Source organism: Agelaius phoeniceus, chromosome 4 (genome assembly GCF_051311805.1).
Source record: "Agelaius phoeniceus isolate bAgePho1 chromosome 4, bAgePho1.hap1, whole genome shotgun sequence".
Taxonomy (NCBI): Eukaryota; Metazoa; Chordata; class Aves; order Passeriformes; family Icteridae; genus Agelaius; species Agelaius phoeniceus.
In genome coordinates, this window is record NC_135268.1 from 28,519,703 (window position 1) to 28,543,369 (window position 23,667).

At 39.7% G+C, this 23,667-nt stretch overlaps 3 protein-coding genes across 8 annotated transcripts in view; 1 reads left to right on the top strand and 2 right to left on the bottom strand.

Moving 5' to 3' along the window:
- Positions 1-193, bottom strand: part of GSTCD (glutathione S-transferase C-terminal domain containing) — a 45,062-nt gene extending 44,869 nt beyond the window's left edge. For 2 of the 3 annotated variants that reach the window (XR_013182052.1, XM_077177171.1), the window contains exon 1: positions 71-193. The gene's annotated coding sequence lies outside the window, so the exon portion shown is untranslated. The remainder of the gene's footprint in view (positions 1-70) is intronic. The other variant, XM_077177173.1, reaches the window with a different exon arrangement.
- Positions 127-17,115, top strand: INTS12 (integrator complex subunit 12). 4 transcript variants are annotated; one of them, XM_054632739.2, is made up of 8 exons: positions 137-260; positions 1,532-1,684; positions 6,215-6,378; positions 8,240-8,386; positions 8,916-9,103; positions 12,766-12,925; positions 14,247-14,399; positions 16,159-17,115. In XM_054632739.2, the coding sequence occupies exons 3-8, from the start codon at positions 6,223-6,225 to the stop codon at positions 16,738-16,740; spliced, it is 1,386 nt and encodes a 461-aa protein (XP_054488714.2). In that variant the 5' UTR covers positions 137-260; positions 1,532-1,684; positions 6,215-6,222; the 3' UTR covers positions 16,741-17,115. The 4 variants fall into 4 exon arrangements, with proteins under 4 accessions (XP_054488718.2, XP_054488714.2, XP_054488715.2 ...); XM_054632740.2 differs by having other exon boundaries at positions 217-356; XM_054632743.2 differs by lacking the exon at positions 1,532-1,684 and having other exon boundaries at positions 127-260.
- A 2,673-nt stretch (positions 17,116-19,788) lies between these two features.
- ARHGEF38 (Rho guanine nucleotide exchange factor 38) overlaps positions 19,789-23,667 on the bottom strand; it is a 29,345-nt gene continuing 25,466 nt past the window's right edge. The window contains exon 13 of the mRNA XM_054633677.2: positions 19,789-23,495. Within this exon, the coding sequence (XP_054489652.2) occupies positions 23,310-23,495 (186 nt within the window). The 3' untranslated portion in view covers positions 19,789-23,309. The remainder of the gene's footprint in view (positions 23,496-23,667) is intronic.

A 23,667-nucleotide genomic window follows, 5' to 3' on the forward strand; every position in this document is an offset into this window, starting at 1 on the left:
AACCATCCCCGGGACTTTGCTACCACCACCTTCCCTAGATCCTGCCCTTTCTCCCGCTCCTCTTCCTTACCCCGGCCCGGCCGCTTCCGCCCCGGCTCCGCCCCTTCCTGCGCCGCCGCGGCCCGCACGCACCGCCCGGAACTGCCGCCCGCCGCCCGCGCTGCGCGGGGACTGCGGTGGCGGCGGACCTGCCGGGGCGCCTTCCTCCTTCCTCCTCCTCCTCCTCCTCCTCCTCCTCCTCCTCCTCCTCCTCGTCTCCGGTGAGACACCAGCGGGCGGGAAGAAGGCACTTGAGAGGAGGAAGAGAGGATTGGGAAGAGGAAATTTGAGGGAAGGAAGAGGGCGATTGGGAGGAGGTAGAGTGCGACTGGGAGGATGAAGGAAGAGGGGAGCTGAGAGAGAGAAGAGGGGGTTTGGCCACAGGAAGAGGGAATTTAAGGATTGGGAGGGGAAGAGGGGTTTGGGAGGAGGGGAGGAAGAGGGATTTAGGAGGAGGCAAAAGGGGGGTTTGGGAGGGGGAAGATGCGTTTGGGACGAGAAAAAAGGGGTTGGGAGAGGATAGTAAGGATAAGTTTGGGTGGGAGAAATTGGGTGTTTGGCAGGAGGGAGGAAGAGGGAGGCTTAAGGCACACCTGACCGCTCTTCCCCTCGGGCCGGGTGAGCTCTGGGCGTCCCGGGGGCCCGGAGGGAGCGGCGCTGTCCCTGTGGGAACGGGGGTGCCAAGGGACGGCCCCTCCTGGGCACACGTCCGTGAGGGGCGATAATAGTTGTAGGAGGGTGTTATTTTATTCTTTTGAGCATTCTAAAATGTTGCTTTCCAATGAGAAGCCTTTCCTTCGTTGGTAAAAAGAAATCCCAGGGAGAAATTTGCAGCGAGTATGTTGCGGAGGGTTGCATCGTAGCTTTGGCGTATCTGTTTCAGAAATTTAATTGAAGTTTGCTTCTCTCTCTGAGAAATTACCAGGAGGATGATGCCCAGGAATTTGTTCACTTGATGAGTTTCAGTGTGGGCATTGAGTAATGCAAAGGTGAAAACAGTAGTGGGGGTGTACTCAATTAACCAGCAGCTTAAGCCAATGAGCAGTGACGTGTTGAAACACCTTCAGGTCCATTTTCTGCAGAATATTGAAGCTCAGTGGTAGCAGGGCTTAACAAATCTCAGTTGTGCAGGTACAATGATCACAAAATATCCTGAGTTGAAAGGCACTCACAAGGATCATGCCATTTATCAGGAAAAGGATTCACAAGGAAAATACATCACCTGTGCTGCGTGGAGCAAGTGTGTTAGTGACAGCAGAAACAGATAAGGGTCAAATAGTTGATGTCTTCTTTGCCACAGAAATGACCTGTAAGGTGTCCCAAGGCTTTTTGCCACAAGGCAGAGCTTAAGGAGAGGAGAAACTACAAGTTGTGGAAGAGGATTGAAGCAGGATTGTTTCCCTGATAAGTCCGTGGGCCCAGGTAGGCTGCATTCAAGGGTGCCAGCAACTGACATTGTCTTCACAAAGCTGCTTTCTGTCATCTTTTAAAGGCCATGAGACTGAGGGAGATCCCAAAGACTGGAGAAAGGCAAATCTTATCTTCATAAGGGCAAGAAGAACAAGCAAGAGAACTACAGACTGGTCAGCCTCATTCCTTCCTGCTGTGGAAGGATTGTGGAGGAAGCCATTTGTGGCATAAGAAGGTAAAAACTGGGCAGAGCCAGATCTACCAAGGATAAATCATGTCTGATCAATTGGCATGTTCTCTGTGACTAAATAGCTAGATCTGGAGATGGAGGGGGTGTTGGATACCATCTGCTGTGGGCTTAGGGAGATATAATGGAAGTTTTCCTTTACCTGAGGATATTATTGGAAAGATAGAGCCAGTCTTTGTACTCACATGCACAATGGGAGAATGAGAGACAGCACAACTTAAAACCCCTCCAATTCAAAGCAAGGAAATGAGGACAGTGAGACAGTGGGACAGGTTGCCCAGAAAGATTTCTGCATTCTTGTCTTTGGAGATTTTCAGGATCCAGCTAGAAAAGTCCTGAGCAAGCTGGTCTGAATTCAGTGTTGACTTTGCATTGAACAGGAGGCTGTAGAGGGTGACTTGTGGGGTCCCTTCCACAAGGCATGATTCTGTAATCCTGAAATAATTCTCTGTTTTTGTGGAGAAAACAGAAAATATAGGGCATTAATGTAATTTTTAAAATATTGGATAAGCTGGCTACAGTGATATTGATTGGAATACTAATTTAAAAGAACATTATAAAATATGTTGTAGAATAGAATGTAAAATTAAGGATGCCAGTACTAGTAACTCCATAGCAAGAGATCTCATACGTGTCTTAAAAGATTCTTTGAAGATGATGACAAGGAAATTAGAACTGATTAATACAATTGTTCTCATTAATACAGTTATCCAGACTACTAAAGTGCATGAGTTTTGAAATGTCCCTTGTGGAAAGTTACTGAGAAATTATCCTGTCATAAATCAAGTACTGATTAAGATACTTAAGTAGCAAAAACTGAAAATAGAAGTTCTTTTTTTTCTACTTCTAAGATTTTCCTTGATCTACTTTGTTAAGACTCATCAGGTCTGAAAGTGACCTGTAAGAGGCATTATTGGTAAATAAGCAAAATCTGTCACTGTTAATAGATGTAGTCAGGAAGGAGGTAAATTCTGAGGAACAAAAGGATCCAAAGTGACAGGGAAAAGTGAATTGATTATATGGTAGTAAATGAAAAACAGTGCAGTGAATGTGTTGGAAGGATTTATAAGCTGGTGATTCATGTGACTGTGTTTTAAGGTAGCTGCTACAGATCTTGAAGGTAGCTGAAAAGGATATGTGAGTGAAAGGCCTTTTAATCATAAGTGGCAGTAAAAAATAAAAATATTGATGAGTCTATAAAAGGATGGCATAATAGCAGAAGTCCATAATAGCATTGCAATATAAATAGAAGAGGTGTACTTTGTTGGAAAAACATCTTTAGTAGTACACCTGCCTCAGAAAATAATAGGAATAGGAGCTCAGAAACAAATGGTTGAAAATATGACCATATCTGAAAATATAATGGAAGTAGATCCATTTAGCTGCAAGTTATGATGAATTAGATAACACACGGGCAGGTATGCAAAGCAGTGGATGGCAAATGAATGAAAAAAGAAGAGGGCTCCTACACCCTATAAATCTAGTAAGTTTTAAATTGGAAGACCATGTATTCTAGAGTGCACAGTTAAGGTCAATTGTATTTGGCAGAAGACAATAGTATACTCAATAAATGAAAGAATCCTACACTTCTTGGGTGTTTTAAGAATAACAACTCACTGATTAACATCTATGTTTCCCCGTAGATTTAAATCACTTAGGATAGCCCACCTTGGGAGGTAACAGAGACCTACGTTGAGAAAGGTGCTTTTAGGGTTAGGCTCAAGAATGTGCTTGCTTGGTGCAAAACCTGTTCTGCTCAGGGTTCAAGGGTTTTAACACAGCCCTTTGATCTCACAGCTATTATCAACCTAATGCAGAAAAGACAGCGTCATACTCACTCTTTTCTAAATAGCATTTTAATTTTTATTTCCTATACTAAGATTCCACTTCAAGAAGAAAGTCAAGGAGGTCTGTCTTACAGAATAGCCTGTGGCATCATCATTGAAACACTCTGCTGTCCTTGTCTCAAGGCTGTCACGTTGCTGTATGCTGACATGACTGCCAGAGGAGCAGTTTGTGTATGAAAACATGAATGAATGAAATTGGATCTTAGGTTTATAAGTGGCAGTCCACTGTTTGATACTTGAAAACAGTTTGAGCTGTGAACATCTGGAAAGGGCCACTACCAAAAGCAGCAATTTGCTTTTTGGACCAGGACAGACATTGTTAGTAACCTGTTTGACAGCAGTGTTATTATGGTCCCATAAGGAGAGCATAATTATCAATTTGCTTTTTTCAGATGATGCTGTTTTTAAGACAGTTAGTGATGTGTTCATTTTTCCATTGAATATACTTCCCTTCTCTAACTCAATAATAGGTTTTTTAAATTTGAAAATACATTCCTAAACTGAGCATACTTGAACTGTTTACTAAGCCCACTTTCCTCTCTTCTCAGGAGAAATTTCTTGTGAAATCTTAATCGTAAGTGTAGTAGCCTGGGACATTATAATTGTCCTCAAGAACAGAGGAAGAATTGCTGCAATTACATAGCAAATAAAGGAATAAGTATGGAGAGCCCTTTTGAAATTTGGGGTTTAACAGTTCCTTTCAATATGTGTCTTTAAAAAGCTAGAGCTAGAAACAAATCTGGGAAGTGTTACCTTCAGAGAGATTTATTTATTCTCAAAATATTAGAGAATGGCTGTGGATGGCTGTTGAGGCTGCCTGTTTCCCATGTACACAAGTATATATTCCTAGTAGAATTCCTCTTTCCCTCAGAGAAGAACTTGAAGGATTTTTTTTTAACAGGGAGTTCTACAAAATTTCTGAAATTAGTGTTTCGATTCTGTGGTTTTCATTCAACAGAGGGTTTAGCAGAGTCCTGGTTTAAGAGTGTGTGGTGCTGACACTTGGAAGGCATGTTCACAGAACAAAGAAATGTGGGACATAACCTACCCACAGATCTCAAGAGCAGCCTGAACATTTATCAGAGGTAGATGGATAAAGAAAAGAGGCTACATGCTCTCTGTGCTCTGTGAATTCACTTTTTGTCATCATCAGAGAGAGACCGAATTGCCGGGACGGGGCTTCTGCTGCAGTCTGTGCTTGATCAGTGGTACAGCCGAGTAGCTGGTGGGTAGCACTGCCTGGCAGAAGTTCTGTGGCCACCAGAAAATGATTTGTCAAGTAGCAAAGATTAAGGAAGAGAGAGGAGGCTCTTGAAGAGGTTTCTTAACTCTCTGCTGGGTCCATTGATCAAATGCCTATGAACTTCTGTACGTTGAACTCCTTGATGATCTCAGTCAAGCGATTCTCTGGTGTCTCGTGAAAGCTCAGCATGAGATAAAGGTTCCTGGGGGCTTGTAGGCAGGTGTTGAGGGAGCAGCCTGCCAGTGCTGGTGTTTTGGTCAGAGAGGTAAAAGTTCACTGCCATGAATATCAAAAGGAATTAATCAGACAAAACCTTAGAAGCTTCAGCTGAAAAAGCTGTCCAAACAGTGCTTTTGATGAAAGAACTGATGAAAGGTTTTTCAAGAATGTCTTCTAGATTATTGTAGGTAAAAACCCAAACCCACAAACATCCTGATATGTTTTAAATGAGACTTAAAGGGATTAATAATAATAACACTTTTCATACATTTTTAGAGTAGATCAGGAAACTTCCCATGTTATTTCTTAAATTATTGTCATTTACTGATTTAAGTTAGCTATCGATCTTTGTAGGAACAATTTCTGGTGTAAATTCCTTAGAGTTTTTTAAAGAAATTAACACAGTGCTCCAGAGTGCAGGAATATATTGCTATGAGGCAAAGAGTTTTCCTCAGTTTATTCTATTTCCATGGACACTGTGGCGTCTCGCAGCTCTGGATAGTCATTATATGACATTACACTTAGACTGTCACATGAGTATGTGGGTAGGTCACAGTCTGAATTACAAATCTTTTCACTGTTTCAGCTAAATTTAAGAATGTATTTTCCAGCTATTTTACATATATATATATATATATATATATATATATAAAATACACTAGCTGTTTATATCTTACATGCTACAATGAACTGTTCTTTTCAGAAGTTTCAAAACTTAATTTTTCTACAAGTAAGATTTTTCCTAGTTGCTCTTAAATAATCAGCAAGTTAGAAATCACTTTATGTGCAAAAAGCGTTAAGGAAACAGGTGGCAATTGCTTTTCTTGAAGTTACTATTTATTTTGAATACTTTTCAGTATTTTTATATATGAAATATCAAGAATATGATATGATAAATGTCATTATATGATAAATATGATGATTTTTTTTTCATTTATGTAAGTATGATGTGTTTCATTTCTGAATATCATATATGCCAGAGAATTAATTTTACATTTCAGATGTCCAGTCATATTCTAAGTTCTGCAGCACTGAAATTCACAGCCATCTTCTAATGATAATTAATTCCCATATTATCCTTGCTGTGGTTTAATATAATTAAATTTTTAAAAGTAAATAAATCTTTTATTTGCCACATGCTGTTTGAGTTATGCTCCATGTGAATAAAGTTGTCATTGTTTTTCTTTTTTCTTTTAACTCGTGTTGAAGACACAACTATGGCTGCTACAGTGAACTTGGAGCTGGATCCCATTTTTCTGAAGGCCCTGGGCTTTTTGCACTCCAAGAGTAAGGACTCTGCTGAAAAGCTCAAAGCACTTCTTGATGAGTCCTTGGCCAGAGGAACTGACTCCAGCTATCGTCCCTCTCAGAAGGTACTGGTGTTGGGCAGCGTGGCTCCTTTCTGTGTGCCTTAATAAAGCTCCTGCTCTAGTCCTGGTTACCCTTTTACAGCTGGAAAGTTGAAAGAGAATCAGAAGTTGAGGAAAAAGTAATTATGGAGTATTCATATTCATCATTCCCCTTTTCCATACAACATAATCCTTTCAATTAATGGAAGTTAATGGGAAAAAAATCTCTTTACCTTGTTGATCCACCAATACTTAAAAGAGATATTCAGCATTATATCAGACATGCTGTTTAAGGTGCACCCAAATTTACATATTTCTGCAGTCACATTTCAGAGCTAAAAGTTCTTTAAGATATAGATTACATTTGCCACAGAAAAATGAAACAAAATAAGCTATTTACCAATAAAGCTGTATCTCTTTCCTTGAAATTCTGTTGATGAAATCGTAGGAGAAAACCACCAAATGGTTCAAAGCAGAAATTATTTGCAGGCTGAAACCATTGCTGTCCAATGGACAAACATTACTTTTCATCTACTGAAAATCACTGAACACCTGCTAGAGAGAATATTTGACTGTGAGATGAGCGTATGGAAATAACCAAGCAGGGACATCCTCATGCTGCTGTGTATTGCCATATGGATAATGAGGCCTTGTTCTCCCCTAGGAGGCCTGCATGTCAGCCTGCTGTTCTAATGGTGGTCTGTAGGCTGATACATTTGCAATATTTCATTTCTACGTGGCTCCAAATAACTGAAAGGAACTAGTACTGCTCAGCATCCATCATGCTTTACTGTGTGGTCTAACTCCTTTCTGTTAACCTGAAACCTACCACAGGTCTCAAAACTCTCAGGTGCCCTTCATCTCAGGGCTCAAAGAATAAATGTGTGGTTTAAAGAGGAAGCAGGGAGCCAAATAACAGTGCAAAGAGGTTTGGGAAGCCAATTCTAATAACAGCTTGGCTGGAAGTCACTTGCCCTCAGGTGAAACTGAAGCTCGGGCCAGAGGAAGAAATCTTTTCGTTCTCTTTTCATTATATATCAACATCAGCAGGACTGCAAAGGTCAGAAATGAAAAAAAGTACAAGTATTCCTTTCCTTGCATTTGCAGGCTGCAGGGTGAATTTGTGGTTGACCATGAAATCCAAGAAGAGAGTAGGGAGCACAGGATTACCACAGTCAAGTCAAGGAGCTTTGGAAGGCTGAAGCTCAGGGCTTAGGACTTGTCCCAGTACATAGCAGAGAATTGCTCCCATCTTACCAGCTGGGAGGGGGTACCTTGCTCATGCCCATCAGTGTGACTGTCACTCATTTACAGGCTCTCCTGATTATTATCCATTTGCTGACACTAATGTGTCTTTAATGAGAACAATTGATTTCTGTTGATATCTAAATGTATTAATCTGATAGACAAATATGGACTGAGATTAAGAGGAGGTCAATATTTCTCTCCATGAAGGAATGAATTATTGATGTCTGGTTATATCAGTTGTTAGCTTGTGTTTTTAGCTTATATGTTTTTAGCTTATATTGAATTTTGTCCCTAGAACTATCTGAAAATTCATGTTCATTACCTCTTTGAATTTTAAAAGCAGAAATGTCTCCTTTTTAATTAATGTTCCAAAGAGGATCTGTCTTTGGAAAAGGTGCACCTTTTCCTCAGAAAGGTGAGTGGTAAGGGAAGATTTTATTAATTCTCTGCAATTTAAGCATTAATTTGTTGATGTAATATGAAAATATTTTAAGAAATTGGTTTTTTTATATAGAAAGTGTATATGTAGATCAGTGTTGTATGGCATATTGTTTGCCTGTCCTGTTATCTCACTAATTGCAAATTAGGTAGGAACTGAACAGCAGAATTTGGCTTCAATTTTTGTTTCTGTTTCCAGGAAGTAGAGCAACCAAAAGTATCTGTCACCAAACCCATTAAGCAAGAGCCTAAAGCTTCATCCAGTTTGCCTTCTGGCAACAACAATGGCAAACCCACTGCATCAGAAAAAGTGAAAAAAGAAACAGAAAAGAGATCTGCAGATAAAGTAAGTTATTTTTGTTCGCTAGTGAAATAACTTGGTTAATGAACTCAAAGGTGTTTTAGACAAAGGTTCCCCTTTTGAACTCATTGTATCTTCAACTCATTCTAGCCTGTGAGCTACATTAGTCAGTCCTGTTGCCATTTAGGCAATCTAATAAATGTCTTCTTGTAATTATTCTGTGGTTATTTTTCCTGCTCATTGTGGCGAGGTTGGACTTAAGGGATGCCTTCCAAACCATTCTGTGTTTTAAATCCTAGGAGATTATCTCATAAAAGATTACTAAAATGTAGCAAGTTGAAATGTGATATTCCCAAAGTTTTTTCAAGGAGTTTGAGGTGAAGTACAAAAAGGAAGCTTGAGCTTCTAGTTCATAAATATTTTGTAGAAAATATGTAATTAAAGAAAATACATTGTGTGTATGCTGCATAAAGTACATCTTCTTATACAGCTAATATAACTGTTCCATTTTAACTCATTTTAATAATCTGCTAGCTTGTTGCATTTTCACATTCTGTGTGTGTGTGTTTAACAGACAAAAGGGGATCCTGCTGAAGGAGCTGATGCACCAAAGAAGCCCAGGGTGGAGAAGCAAGAGGCTCGGTCCTCTCCTATTACAGTTCAGACAAGCAAGGATTTATCCATGCCTGATTTATCTAGCTTTGAGGAAACCAGTGCTGATGACTTTGCCATGGAAATGGGATTAGCCTGTGTTGTTTGCAGGTAAGTCAACATTGCTTCTTTCTAGCTAGGTGTAGTTACCTTTTTATTTTTTAATTGAGTTAATGCTTCTCAAAGTTTTTATTCCGGGAACAACTTAATCGCTTAATATCCAAAATTGATCATACATTTAAGGCTCCTTCATGAATAAGAATGGTTTCTTGAAAATGGAACTTTTAGAGAGTGAACCAGCTTTTCTTCTGCAGGAATGGACAAGTGAAAATAAAACTAGATAAGATGCAAAACCTATCATGACAAATGCATTTTTCAATTATCACAAAACAAAATATTAATGGCTAGCAATAAGCATTTTTTAAAAAATCAGTTCTTATCCGAAAGTACTTTTAGGTGGTATTAATATGAGATCTGTATGTGTTGCTCTTCTTTTCTTAATCATTTGGTATTAGTTTACACATAGCCATGTTTTATCAGCAAATATATCTTGCAGTGAAGACAGGTTGTTTTTAGGTTCCAGTAAGGGCTCTTAATCTGGACTTATTAACATGGTACTAGCAGTCCATTTATTGTTAACAGATGTGCAAAATACTTTTGAATAACTACCCTAAGATCAAATCACTCACACCAGGATTTTGTTTCACAGATCATTTATATCCTTGTTAGGCCCCAATGCTGCCAAAAGGAACAGTTTGGCTCTCCCAGTTTTACCTCCTTCCCTGGACCATTTAGGAGGGTGTATTGCCAGTACAGTTTGTGATCAGCTGAATCAGCCCCTGGATCAACTCTCCACCTGGGTTTTTCTGTAGGTTTGGGTTTCAGTCAGCTCAGTAAGAGTAAATGCTTATGCTGGCATGTGTGTGTAGAGCCAGGACAGAGAGAGGCACAGGCCTTTTGGCAGCAGTATGTGTTTTAACTCAGCTTGAGTCAGTTGGGAAGCGTGTGCTATAATATTATTCTTTCATCATTTCCATGGTTATTCCTGTTGTGAAGATAGGGAAGTGTTGTCAGTGCACAGAGGATAAATTTCTGTACTTACAGATGATTATACTGGTGACCAGTTGGGGTCCGATGGGATTTCATGTTACTCCCATGCGTTAGCTCAAATAGAAATATCTGAACTTTACCTTTTTTCCTGCAAATTCCATTTTTGCTGTCTCCTAAAAGAGGCAAAGCCCCCTTCAGTGGTATGTTAAAATGCTACTAAAAATAGTAAGGTATTACCTTGTTTGACGGGAGGGGATAATGAAGTTTGGTTTATACAGTCTTGACTGCTGTGGATGATTAATTCTGTGTCTTCCCTGGCAAAGAAAAATGCTTGCAGGCATAATGAGAAATGCCTGCAAAGTAAAGAAACAGAAGAAAGAAAATGCAACTCCTGTGCCCAGTGTAGCCAAGACTTTGAAAGGCACAGGCCAGATACACGGCTCCATTAGCTGTTCCACAGTCCGTGTTTATTTAACCTGGCTGCTGAAGCTTTGCTTCTGCACGTTCATGGTCACCAACTCGAGTGTTCTTGTAAAAGATGTGTCTGCCCTGGCTAACTAAAATATCTCTGATGCCAGACAGAGGGAGAAGCACTGCTGGGGAAGGAACAACTCATTAGAGAGAGAGTGGCGACAGTCACCCCAACACTCTGGATTGTTTTCATTTTACATGGAACCTGCTGAAAGTGATGTCACATGGTTGTCTGTCTCCAGCTCACACTGGACTGGATTTTTTTCAGAGGACTTGTGCTTTAAAGTTCTGAATCCAGCACATGGGTCAGACAGTATTCCTCTATTTATTGCATCCTTTTTGGGGTAACACCTTGAGCCAAAATAATAAAATCCCTGTATGTTTTTAAAATTACATCTTTTAATAACTCAATTATTCAAACAGTTGTGAATGAAAAAGTCAAATTGCAGAGTAGGTGGAGTTCATAGCAAAAGAATTTATATTTGTATTGCTTAAGAAGGCAAGCTAACAAGAACCCAGCTGTGAGTTCACAAATGCAAAAAAGTGTTTTTGAATATTAACTATTCCTTTTTAGAGATGTAAAAACTAAAGCAGAGGCATGAAATGTTTCTTCAAGATTTGCCAAGTGTCAAATGTATTTTCATAGTAATTATGAGTAATTATTGTTGATGCCTGTGGTGTTTTTCTTCTTGTTCTTTTATATCAAGTTTGTTGTTCTTTTTTACTAAGTTAGGCGTAAGGAGGGAGGGAGTATTAAAATAACTTTGTCCTCTCCGGTACTTGTAGGCTGGGAAAAACAGGACAACTCACCAGTTATGGAGGTTCCTCACTGGCTCCTCAGTTGTAGAAAGAGGAAATACTACATGAATACGTAGATGATAGTAAAGTTTTCCTCCCAAAAAATATTTTTAAAAGATTGGTTTGGAAATAAGAACCTAATTTTCTATGAATACTTCTTTGGTTGGTTGGTTTTTTGAAGGAAAAAAATCATTAGGTTTGTTTCTTAGTAATCTAATAATTTAAAAGTAACTTGTTTCTGAGCATGAAGAGTTCATGGGTTTTTAATCAGTTGGGGGTGAGGTTTTGTAATTTTAAAGTAGCGTGAGTCTCCCTCCTTGAGACTATTTGTTCTGATCTAGTTTATTTAGGAATAAAAACCAAACAAAACATCTTTTCAATATCCTGAATGTAAAATAATGGACCCTAGAATTTCAGAAAGGTTTCCCTTTCTGTTTTTAAGTAGCCTGTTTAAAAGAGAAATCTTTCTTAGAAAATGTTCCAGTACTTATATGGACAATACCTTCAGACTTTGTTTTCTGTTATATAAAGAAATAAGGGATTACCTTTCCCCATGTATCTACAAATAGAGTTTCCATGGTTACCTGGGTACCTGCTCCTCGGGGATATGAGCAAAAGCAGCTTAGCAATTAAATAGCTTGATTTGTCATCTGAAAGGAGGAATCGTTAGGAAAATGGTATTTGGGTAATTCACAGGCAGACTCCCAGCCATGTATACATCACTAATGTGTCATTTATACAGCGTGATTACTTTCAGCAAGGCCCACACAAAATGAAGCCCTCATCACCAGCTTGCATGTTTGCTTCAAGGCAGGACTGCACAATTAATCCTTTCTATTCCATCTCTCCATGATTCTGGTATTATCTCAAATTCCACGTGTCTGTTTATGGGATAGAGACCAAAGGGATGACTAATAAAACATCTTCAAAGTAGCGTAGAGCTTGGGTGATGATGCTTTTAAATCCTGCAGCAGAAAGCACTCCTACATGCTTGTCATTGAGAAATTATTTGTTCTTGAACTGTATTGCTCTGCAGCTGACAGCAAAATTACCCAAATGGAGACTGTCCCTCACATGCTGTTATAATGAGGAAGTAATTGGTGTTCTGTGATGTATCCATAAAATGCCCAGGTGGACCAAAGTGGGCAAGACTTACATCTCTGCTCTAAAAATCAAACAGAGAAATCAAGACTGTCATATACACGTTTAATAGAATGGAAGTCTTCAAATCTCTTGAAAAAAATTACCGTTAAAAATACCAAATTTCTGAAATATTAGTTAGGAAGAACTGATACAGGAAGAAAAGGAATACATTTGATTTGCCACAGGTGGAAAATATATGTGAAAAGAAAAATATTTTTATTTTTTATCTTAAGCCTTGCAAAATTTTCAACAATTGGATAATCCTCTAAGTGCTTTCTCCCATAATCTATTCTTAACTATTTGCTCTGCAGGCAAATGACAGTTACTTTTGTGAATCAGCTAGTGGAGTGTCAGGAGTGCCATAATCTCTACCACCAGGATTGCCATAAACCTCAGGTGACAGACAAGGAAGTGAATGATCCTCGACTTGTCTGGTACTGTGCCCGCTGTACCAGGCAGATGAAGAGAATGGTAGGAGTCAGTTTTTTGTCTCGTGTGAGCTCTATTTGAATACAGCAGGCTATTTCTACTGTGTGAGAATATTTCCTGGGTTAGACAAGTCTTAGGAAGCACGTTGGAGAACCATTTTTTTCAGCAGTGCTTCCCTTGCTGCAGCTGTGGTTTTTAAAGAGTATTTCAGAATACTTTTCAAAGAGTATTCTGTAATGCAGTAATGCACTTCTGAAACAAAGCTTTTTAAAAATCAGAAGGTGACTGAAGAAAAGTGAAATAGGATTGTTTCCTGCTTGGCAAGCAGAAGTTAAAACCTTTTTTTTTTTATTTCAGGTGATACTCAGCTTTTAGCAATAGCTCTGCAGTTTAAGTTTTCTTCTCAGCTTTGGATATGAATGGTTCTTTTCCTGTAGGACAAGACTGCCAATTTCAGTCTGACATATTGAATGTTCTCAGGGTCAAAAATAAGCTGAGGGTAGCACATTCCAGTTAAAAAAAAAAAAGATTAAAAAAAAGCCTTTATTTCTTATCTGCATGACTGAACAGTATCCTACCAGATTCCCACTCATCTCATTATGAGAAAGAAACATAAGAGCTTTGGGTGCATGGAGCATTAGTGACTTTAGTTCTGATGTTTTAAAATCACACCCAGAATACAGAAAAATACAGCAGAAAATGTGTTTTGAAACTGTTCTTTGATAACTGAGCAATTGTTATCTGTTGAAATGGCTCCACTAAGAAACAAGGAAAGAAGGCAGAGTAAGATCCTGGCCTAGGATGTACCAACACTGACTGAAATATGTGATTATTGTGATGATCTTCAGGCCTTTGAACTCAGAGGCATGTTTGCTTGAGGTCAGTTCCTGCACAGGGTAGCCAGTTTAGCCATTGAGCAGTTTCCTTCAGTATGACCTTTCCTTTTTTTTTTGTTTTGGCATGAATTCTGCCATTTTGCCTGCCACTTCTTAGCAGGCTCTTACAGCCTACATCCCAGTACTGCTGGACTGGGTCCTTGTCTTCTGCAAGTTCACCTGTCTTTGCCTTGTTCCTGTAAAGGCCCAGTGCTTTCCTACTCTCCAAGCATCAACACTGCCACTCTTTCCACACTGAAGTAGCAAGCTCTGTTCAGGTTGCTTTTTGGCTGGACCCTGACCTCAGTTCCATACCCAGCACATCTCCACATCCCCTGTTGCCTCATTTCTCAGGGACCATTAAACCTGAAATTGTAAAGGCTAGATTGCAATCTTAAAATGCTCATTATTTTTGTTAACAGTCAAAACAGTCCATGTTATGTGGCCCATAACTTATTTAGAATGTTTTTATCCTACCACTTACACAGGCTCAGAAGACACAAAAACCACCTCAAAAACCAGCTCCTGCAGTGGTTTCAGTTGTACCAGCTTTGAAGGATCCATTGGTCAAGAAACCAGAAATCAAGTTAAAACCTGAGACCCCACCAGCTTTTCTGGCATTCAAGAGAACAGAAGTCAAGGTAATGTAGTTTAAATTTACCAGAGGAAGAGTTTGTTACACTGCACAGATTAATGGGGTTTTTTTCCAATTAGACCAATCTTTTCACATAAGATCCATAATTGAAAATAGTCATCAGTACACTATTGGAAAATAGTCATCAGTACCAGGGCATCGTGGGTTTGCATGAACACTGAAAGAATGGGAGGAAAAAGACTCACTTTACGTGTGGATGCCCCATCTCTGGAAGTGTTCCAGACCAGGCTGGGTGGGGCTCTGAGCAGCCTGGTCTAGTGGAAAGCATCCCTGCCTATGGCAGGGAGATTGGAACTAGATAATTTCAAAATCCTTTCCACAACCTGAACCATTCTATGATTTATGAATCATATAAAATGCATTATTTACTCTCTCTAGTAACTTATGTGTATTTTGACACTTGGAAGCCTTTTTCTCATGGCAACAGTAGCCTTGACAGTGCTGAGTTTACACTTGAATTTGATGATCTTGAAGGTCTTTTCTAGCCTAGATGGTTCTGTGATTCCATTGTAGGGAAAGTGTTGCTGACTCTGTGAGATTTAATTTAGGAGCTTCTTAAATATAATCTGATCTAGGGGCTGGCTTTCCTGCCCAAACCATTCTGTGATTCTCTTCTTTGATTCTTTGTTGCTTCATGTTTCTGTTTTTCCAAGTTAAAATATTGTCAAAAGGTCAAATTGGTCAAAGGTGGTAAACCAGAAGCAGTGTAATAAATAACAGAGTAGTCTCATAAAGCATGACCCTTTCTTAGGAAAACACAGTTTTATCTGAAAATCAAAGCAATTATTCATGTGCTCAAAGTTATGTTTGCCATTGCTCTGCCTGGATGCAAACCATCATGAATACTAGGATGGGTATTGCTCTAGCACTCGTGCTTGTGAATGACTTTTTTCACCTCAGCAGAGTTATTTATGTGCCTAAACAGGTTATAAGACCTGGGGCCTGATTTCTTACATCAACTTTACTGTTTAGGAGTTGTCTGGGTATACTATAAAAGGAGTATTACTTGAATAGAGAGGTTTAGTTCTTGTTTTGACTCTGCCATTTGGTCTAGCTCTGATTTAAATCAACATATCATCTTCACCTGAAGCCTGGGGATTGCAGGGTTTAAGGTGTGGGAACTCAGTCTGGATAGCACAGTGCTTCACAGGCAAAGGGAACCCATGTTTGCAGAAAGTTTGTCTTTTGCAGTACCTGAATGGGAAAAGACTATAGGATAATATTATTTTTTTTTAGTTCTCTCTGTGGTACAAGTTGCTAAGAACCAAGAAGAAAGGAAACAGTTTTGATACTGCTACTTGGACAGTTTCCTAAAATAAATGCAATACTTAATTGCTCAGTGTCTGATTTTTGTCTGAGCATCTGTCAGCTTGTTGAAAAGTGACACCTGGTAACAACAGTAAGCAAATAAAAGAGAAGCCAAGACACCACCTTGTATATAGTTCACAAATTTGGGCTTTTATTGTTTATGGAGGGATCCCAGTGCTGTGTGGTAGTCTGCTAAGTGTACAGAAGGAAGGGGAGAAGGGATATACTGTGTTCTGTGTGCCTGGGAGATTGAAAGTTGGCTGCACCTGGCATCCTTTCCTGTTCTTGTTAGTACTTGTCAACTGTGGTGACCAGTGATGAAATATTGTCCACTGGGTGTTCCTGGGAAAAGAACTGAATCGGAGGCTCGGTGTATTCCTGCTGTGATGTGTTACACGAATAGATGCTGCTATAATAAGAATGCTTATTTATTTTAGACCTCAGCAGCAGTTTCGGGGAACTCTGCCAGTACAAGCGTTTCCTCTTCAGCAACGAGTGGCCTTACAGGATGGGCTGCTTTTGCAGCCAAAACCTCCTCTGCCAACCCATCCACTGCCAAACTGGGATCGACAGCACAGAGTGCCGGCGGGAAACCTGCAGCTTCTTCAAATAACCAGAAACCCGTGGGTTTGTCGGGGCTGGCGACTTCAAAGACGGGACTGGGGGCCAAAATAGCTTCTGCCAACAATAGCGCTAACCCCGTGCAGCTGAAGCCTCCCCCGCCGCTGACCCTGGGCAAGACGACGCTGAGCCGCTCGGTGAGCAGCGACAACGTGAGCAAGGCGGGGCTGCCCAGCCCCAGCGGCGCCGCCCCCGGCACCGGCGGCACGGCCGGCGGCGGCAACGGCAGCGGCGGCGGCGGCGGCTCCGCGGGCGGCAGCGCCGGCAAAGCCGCGGCTGACACCGGCAACCAGCCCGCGTCCCTGAAGGGCCCCACCTCGCAGGAGTCCCAGCTCAACGCCATGAAGCGGCTACAAATGGTTAAAAAGAAGGCTGCTCAAAAGAAGCTCAAGAAGTAGTCTGGCTGCTTGCCGATGTTGTTGGTTGTGTTCCGTGAGACAGCACCGTCGGTGGTTTTCTTAAAGGAAATCCCCCAGGTACTGGACTGGAAGAGGTTAAATCAGGGAAGCCCAAACCTTATGTAATACAGAAGGTCAAACCTTAATAATTCCGGTAATCCTTCTGCCTCTCCAAATCTGTGAATTGAATATGTTAGAGGAATTCGTTATTACGTGCTCCTGGTTTTGTAGCTCAAAGCACTGAAACTTGAAATTGGAGATGTTGGGTATTTTTTGATATTAAAACCCCCACATTTGTGTAGATACTTAATAAATTGAACTTGCTGAAACCATCATTCTTAAATGTTAATAATAAAATTATTATTAATCTGGGAAGTCATTGCCACTCTTCTTTTGCCCCATATTCCAGTACTTAAAATGCTTCAGATGTTCAATATTGTGCAGAGTTTATTGCCTCAAATTGTAAAGCTTGTTAGGGGAAAAAATACTTTAATTTCAAAATTTAACTCTTTGATATATTTAGATTGAGATTTTTAGTTTGGCAGTTTGCTAAATTGGCCTGTTTTGGTTTTATACAGTGAGAAATTTCAACTAAAAAAACAGAAGAGAGTCAAAACTGTCTTCAAGTTTTCTTAAAATGTAGAGAACCGTCCTGGATTTGAGAAGTATCAAGTACTCCAGCTCTCCACGGTTACCCCTGAGCTGTTCTTCATGGTTTGTGCTCCCTCTCTTCATCCCAGCTGCTCCAGGTTTTGTTCAGCTTAGATTTGGCTCAAGGTGGGCACTGGAAAATGACCTTGAGTCTTGCTCTCTGTGTCTAGCACATGGCAATTTCCCTCCATTCCTTCTGTGATGAGGGGAGCATCTCTAAACATGAAAACATCTTGGACTGTATTAGGTTTGCATGGCCAGTGTTATTTTCTCCTTATCATACTCTGATTTGATGGGTAATAAGTCTCATTAATCTTCCATGATGGTAATTGGAGAGTGATCTCTCACTCCCCTTATCTTGGCCTATGACCTTTCCATCGTATTTTCTGTGCCCCCCACCCAGCTGAGGAGGGGAGTGAGTGACAGAGCAGCTGGAGTGGGCACCTGACATCTGTCCATGGTCTGTGGTGACACAGACTGGCATAGGTAGGTGAAAGCTACTGTTTCTCTTTGCCATCCTGTATTTTAAGTGTGTGTAAAGCTTGATACGTGTTAGGTATTTCCCATACCTCATTTCCTTTCTCCACAATTAAGATTTAGGCTATAGTTCCTTAAACAGCCAAAGGAATAGTTTAATTTACTCAGGATTGCCTCAGCTGCCTGGAAAATTTGCAGATTTTTTCAGCTATTATTTCCTGTGGAGGGAAAAAAGAAAGGTTTTATCTTTGTAGTGCCTGTAGCTTCCAGGGCTGTGTAAAAATAACAGCATGAGGAGGAGGAATCCAGAACTTTTACTGTTTTTTGATCAGCCCATCCTTCCTCCTTTCCAGCACAGAGGGTTTTTAATGGTAGCATAGTAGGAAAAGACACTGATGCAGTTTCCATTAGCAAACAGAAGGCATATTTTCTTCCTAAGTGTTAATCAGAAGACTGATGCCTACACTAAGTAGTGTGAAGATAGATCCTTTAAATGGCCAAGTGCTCCTATGTGAAGTGTTCATTCCAGTAGTAAAACCTGCTCCCAGAGGAGTGTTCAAGGTGCTAGGTGCCTGTCTTGTCTCTGAACAGACATAAAGCTTTGCTGGTGAGAGTGCAGGAGCTTACATCTCAACTGTCCCCATTACCTTAGGTGCCACCAGTGAGGTGAACAGGGGCAGAGGAATGATCCTTGTTTTCAAATACTGGTAGCTTATGCCATTTAGAATACTCCTGAGACTGATACAAGTGTGCCCTGATGTCTTTGCATCTGTAATTCTGGCATGGATTGACTGTAGGGTCCCTCCATTCAGAATGAAATAAGTGATGCTGTGCTTTTTGTGCTTCTCTTTTCCCTCTAATAAGGCCAAAGTCTGGCTGCACTCATCAATAGCACTGCATTAGCAAAATCTGCAATACAGGTCCAGTTTGCATCAGCAAAAGACATTCTTCCACTGTAACTTTCCCAGCTTCCTAAATGAAATACAAAGTCATCTTCTGTTGGTATAAAAATGTCAGTTAGGATTGTGATTCTTTGAAGTATTATATCAGAAAGGATTTATAGCACAGACCAGGTCTTTTAGAACGAGTGTTTAACTTGAATATGTTAGATAGGCACTGCTGAAAAACAGAGAAGATTGAAGGGAACGGTTGCTTTCTGCTTTGATGTTATAGTTAGGATGGAATTAACAACTGTATTTTCAGGAAAGGAGTCTGTTCTACAGGCTTGTTTGACTGAAGTCGTGTGTCAGGTTGAGGAATGGAGTGTAGGGCAGGAAGAAGGAATGCCCATCTGAAATTTGAGAAGCATGCCTCCTGTTTAGTAAAAATAACTGGAAAATAGTCCTGTGATTCTTCTATCCCCAAACCAAATTGCTCTGTTATTTACTGTAAAAACAGCTACCTGACTTTTCTTAAATATTTAAGAAATTGGTGTGGTGGTAATTTATTTCCACTTAAATAGGATGGTTTGTTTCATAGATGCCCAACTTCTGATACCCTCAGTAATGTGAAATTATAGTTTACTCTGGTTCCATGAGTGCTACTTCTGGCTGGACTAGGGGATGCTGGTGATACCTGTGTCTTAAAATGAAGGTCTAACACAAGGCTCTGCGATTTACAAACTTTTATCTACTGCAGCTCATAGTGGTCACAATCTCAGGAGCAGCTGGAAAAGAACAGAGCTATGCTGACATTTGGAACCTTGAAGTGTATTTTTAAACTTTCTTAGTATTTTTGATAGTGCTTGAAAAGTTCTAATGTATTTATCAATAAGCTAGGATGCATCCTAGAAATGCAGCATTTTATCTGAGGCAACTAACTATTTCCTCTGCTAACTTTGCAGGCAGATCTTGGATAGCATATAAAGCTCTTTGCTTCTGGAAAACATAATATTTAGAAAAATAAAGAAGAAGAAACATCTTTACAAAAATAGATTTTATTATTACAATAATTTAAAAGAAGATTTTCTTTTTTACTATTTCTCAACAAACAATATTGTAATAGGAATTATCAGTAACAGATCTATGGGAGCAAGGATTATCATGGCTGTGTTTCCTAGTGCAGGTGGTAGGTCCACTTCATCTATCTTCATTTATAAAGCTATCTTAAAATGACAGCAAAAGCATACTTGATTGCTTGAAGGAGGTAATTACTCAGTGAAGCTTCCAAAGATGAGAAGTCAGAAGGAATAATTCTTCAATCTTTGCATTGAAAAGCTGAACCCCTGCTGGAAGATCACCCAGCCAAAGGGAAGATGGTGAAGCACAGAGGTGCCAGAGGTCAGAGCCTGGGACTCTGCTGTGTACTGGCTTGGACACTTTCTGGGTTCCAGGTTATCAATGGCAACACATAAAAATATTCCCTGAATGGAAAAGCACTTCAGTTTGAGTGGACCCAATCTTGGAAGTAGTTGTACATATTTATTGTCACACCAGCTCAAGTAAAACATACATTGGAACAAATGCAAGATCAATCCAGTAAACTGCAGCCTGTCCCTGCTTCAATCAAAATTAATTAGTTTTGTCATTAATGAGAATGAGAATAAGAAAGCTCTTAGAATATAGTAACCTTCCCCACATTCAAAAAAATCCAGTGGCAAAACCATTGTATATTCTTATGAATTTCTGGAGTCCTAACACAGCTCCGTTGCTAGTATTTAAAGCACTGTCTTAACAAAAAGATGAGTGAGCAAGTCTAATATGAATTGTTGTAAATCCTTAATTTGGAAGGCTTTAGATTCAAGGAGCATCTCTTAATTTCCTGCAATTGCTGTTTGCATTAATCTGTTCTAAACAAAAATTAAAGTTTGCAACATATTCATAATATCAAATGATAATGGCTCACAATTTGAATTTCTGAAATGGACTAAGCCAATCCACCTGAGTACCTAATTACATACTTTTACTGGATCCCAAGTTAGGGGGCTATAATAAAGTCATATAATTATGCCACAATATAAAAATTATTATGGGTCCTAATCCTACAGGGATTTCATTTGGCCTACTTGGAGTTCCTAGATTCCCCAGAAATTCAGGTGGTCAACTCCAGTATATTCATCCTTCATTCCTTGTTACTTCAGGATCAGGATACCTAGCGAAAATTTTGGAGAGCAGCATTTGAGTACTCTTTGAGACACCTTCACAGAGTCTGATTCTTCATGGAGAATGTACCTAACACTCAAAATCTGAGCTCTCCTGTGACTCAAGCGGAGTTCTCAGTGCTAAGACTTCAGAAATCTTTTTTTTCCTCTTTTCCTTGATTAATTTCACTGTCTGAAATAAAAAACTTCATAATTGTGCTTACATGACTCCATTAAGCCTAAGTACAATTCAGCCATTTCTAAAACTGTTTCAACTATTGCAAAATATAGATCTTCTCCAAGTAAAATATTCTAAATTGTAAAACAGAGCTGAAAACCTTCTTGTGTGTATCTTCCCCATAATTTCAAAACATAAATGCCAAAGCAGTAGCGATGCTTTGGGTAGCGATAAGTCTTTCAGTCCATTCTTCCAAGATGATACTCCCTCTGCACTTTTATTTTCTTCATTTAACTGAAGGTGAAGCTTTCCATAAAAGCAGCTAAATCCATTAATTAAGCGATTGAGAATCTTTTTTGCTTGCTATGGGAACAGAAAGATTTAAGTGCCTGAGGTGATGCACAATAATGCAAAATAATGCTCACTGGATAGCAGCAGTACACAGAGATTCCCACACCAGATTCTGGATATCTATCTCTGAGAACTCTAAAAGTTTCTCTATCATATGATTTAATCCAGCACAAATTTCAGGTTTAATCTCTGTGATCCCCTGCTGCATTCAGTCTCTGAGCAAGACTGACAACTTTTTCTACCCTTCTATGAAAATAATCTGAAAATTGAGGACATTAAAGAAAATGAAACCAGGTTCATTAGCATAGCAGAAACTATTGTGTGTAGCAACTGCCCTAACGTTTCTTATCCTTTCTTTGCTGACAGGTTATTTTCTATTACATCTCACTAAGCATTTTGAATCATTTCATCTTCAAACCCCACTCTTCAAACTATGGGAAGTAGAAAGTCAGACAAAAGCTTTAGAACAATTTCTGTTTACCCTCAATCAGCAACACTACCTGCTCTCCCACCCTTAATTGTAACAGTGTTGTCATTTTTGTCATCAGCACAAGCAATTATGCAAACCAGAAAATACCTGACAGGAGTTTACTTCCAGTTACACTGTTTGCAGCAGGCACAATCACTTTTTTGTTTCCTTTTTGCAGTGCTTTGCACCAGGTTTTGGCTAATCACTAGAGGACCTCAGCATTGCTGTGGTGAAATACCTTGTGTCGAGCACGCAGATACCCATGAGAATCACAAGGAAGGGTTTTCTGTTTGCTGTCACCATTCAGTCTGTCTTAAGAGCTGGGCACTGCCTGACCTAGGAATCACTGCAGTCAGTGAACCTAAAGAAACTTATTGACTAGATATTATGGTCCCTGCATCTGACTTAAGGAATCAGAGAGGCACTAAATATTCATTGAAAGGCACCACTTGGCTTTTCTTCTTTTTTTTTCTTCCTTTTTTTTTTTTAACCAGTAAATTTCCCAAGGCTAATAACACAGGTTTCATTTCACTACACAGATCTAGCACTAAAGCAGTTAGTGTGAAGACATATGTGGATTTCAAACCTGGGGCACTTCCATATTGCTACAAACTGTTTCTACCATATGAAGCAGTTGTGTAATTCATTTGAAAATTATAACTTCTTCAGTTTCTAGTAACTGTTTCTAGTGTCTCCTCTTTTCCTTCCTGCATTTCCATCTTTAACTAAACATACCTTCTTCCCTGGGACTAGTCACTGGTTCCACCACACTTGGTGTGTCTTAAATGTTGGAATGTTTCCTTAAAATTAAAGCGCTTTTTCTTTTCCCAATCCAATAATCTCCATTGAGAAAAAAGGTTCTTCACAAAAGCGGCTGAGGAGAAAAACAGACAATCAAAAAAGCTCAAGTTTTAAGATGTGTCTGTGTTCACTGAGATAACAGTTCAGGAACAACTCAGCCTACGGTATCCCTGATGACTGAATTTGTCCTTTTTCAAGGCTAATTCTCTTCATCTTGAATATTATTTGCTAAATATCATGGAAGAAAAATGTAATTTCATCTGTGATTTGTACTTGTAGGTTGAGTCTTGATGTACGACGCTTTGACAAAAGAGAAAATTATGGGGTAATAGAAAAGCAAGCTCTTCAGCATGTTAATCAGAATCAGTCTTCCTGTTAAATGTTTCCTCCCTCAGGTCTTGACAAGGTGATGGCTTTTGGAGAATGGAGGTTCTCAGTATCATCTGTGTGCTGGATACCATGGCTTCTGTCAATCACTTGTGAGCTTGCTTTGCTTGCAGCAAACCTAACAGATGATTATTCTGTCTGCTTCAGAGAGTCTGGCTCAAAAGGCCCTTCCCCTCCTAAGCATATGTCATCTTCCCTAGATAATTAGATGGTACATATCCCTTCTGACCTTTTGCTTCAGCTAGCCACCATTCCTTGTTGCCACTCAGGTCAGAAAAGCGAAGTATCCTCACCCTCTGGTACTCCTGAAGGCTGAGTTCTTGATCACTTCTAGCTTGAAATGCAAAAACAGCATAGAAGATCTGAAAAAGGAAAGCCACATGAACAAAAATCAGAATTGAGAAGTGTTGCCACATGTTACTGTGTAGCTGTGTATCAGTAGCAGTTCTGTATACAGAGATGTAATAACATGTACAAACCAGTGTTCAACTACATGGCCTGCAATTTATAGACAGGGCCAAAATAAAAAGTAAA

Excerpts from the sequence above, each read along its gene's own strand:
- INTS12 (XM_054632743.2), top strand. The coding sequence starts at position 6,223 with ATGGCTGCTACAGTGAACTTGGAGCTGGATCCCATTTTTCTGAAGGCC. Across the intron at positions 8,387-8,915 it reads AAAAGAGATCTGCAGATAAA|ACAAAAGGGGATCCTGCTGA; the intron begins GTAAGTTATTTT and ends TGTGTTTAACAG. Across the intron at positions 9,104-12,765 it reads TTAGCCTGTGTTGTTTGCAG|GCAAATGACAGTTACTTTTG; the intron begins GTAAGTCAACAT and ends TTTGCTCTGCAG.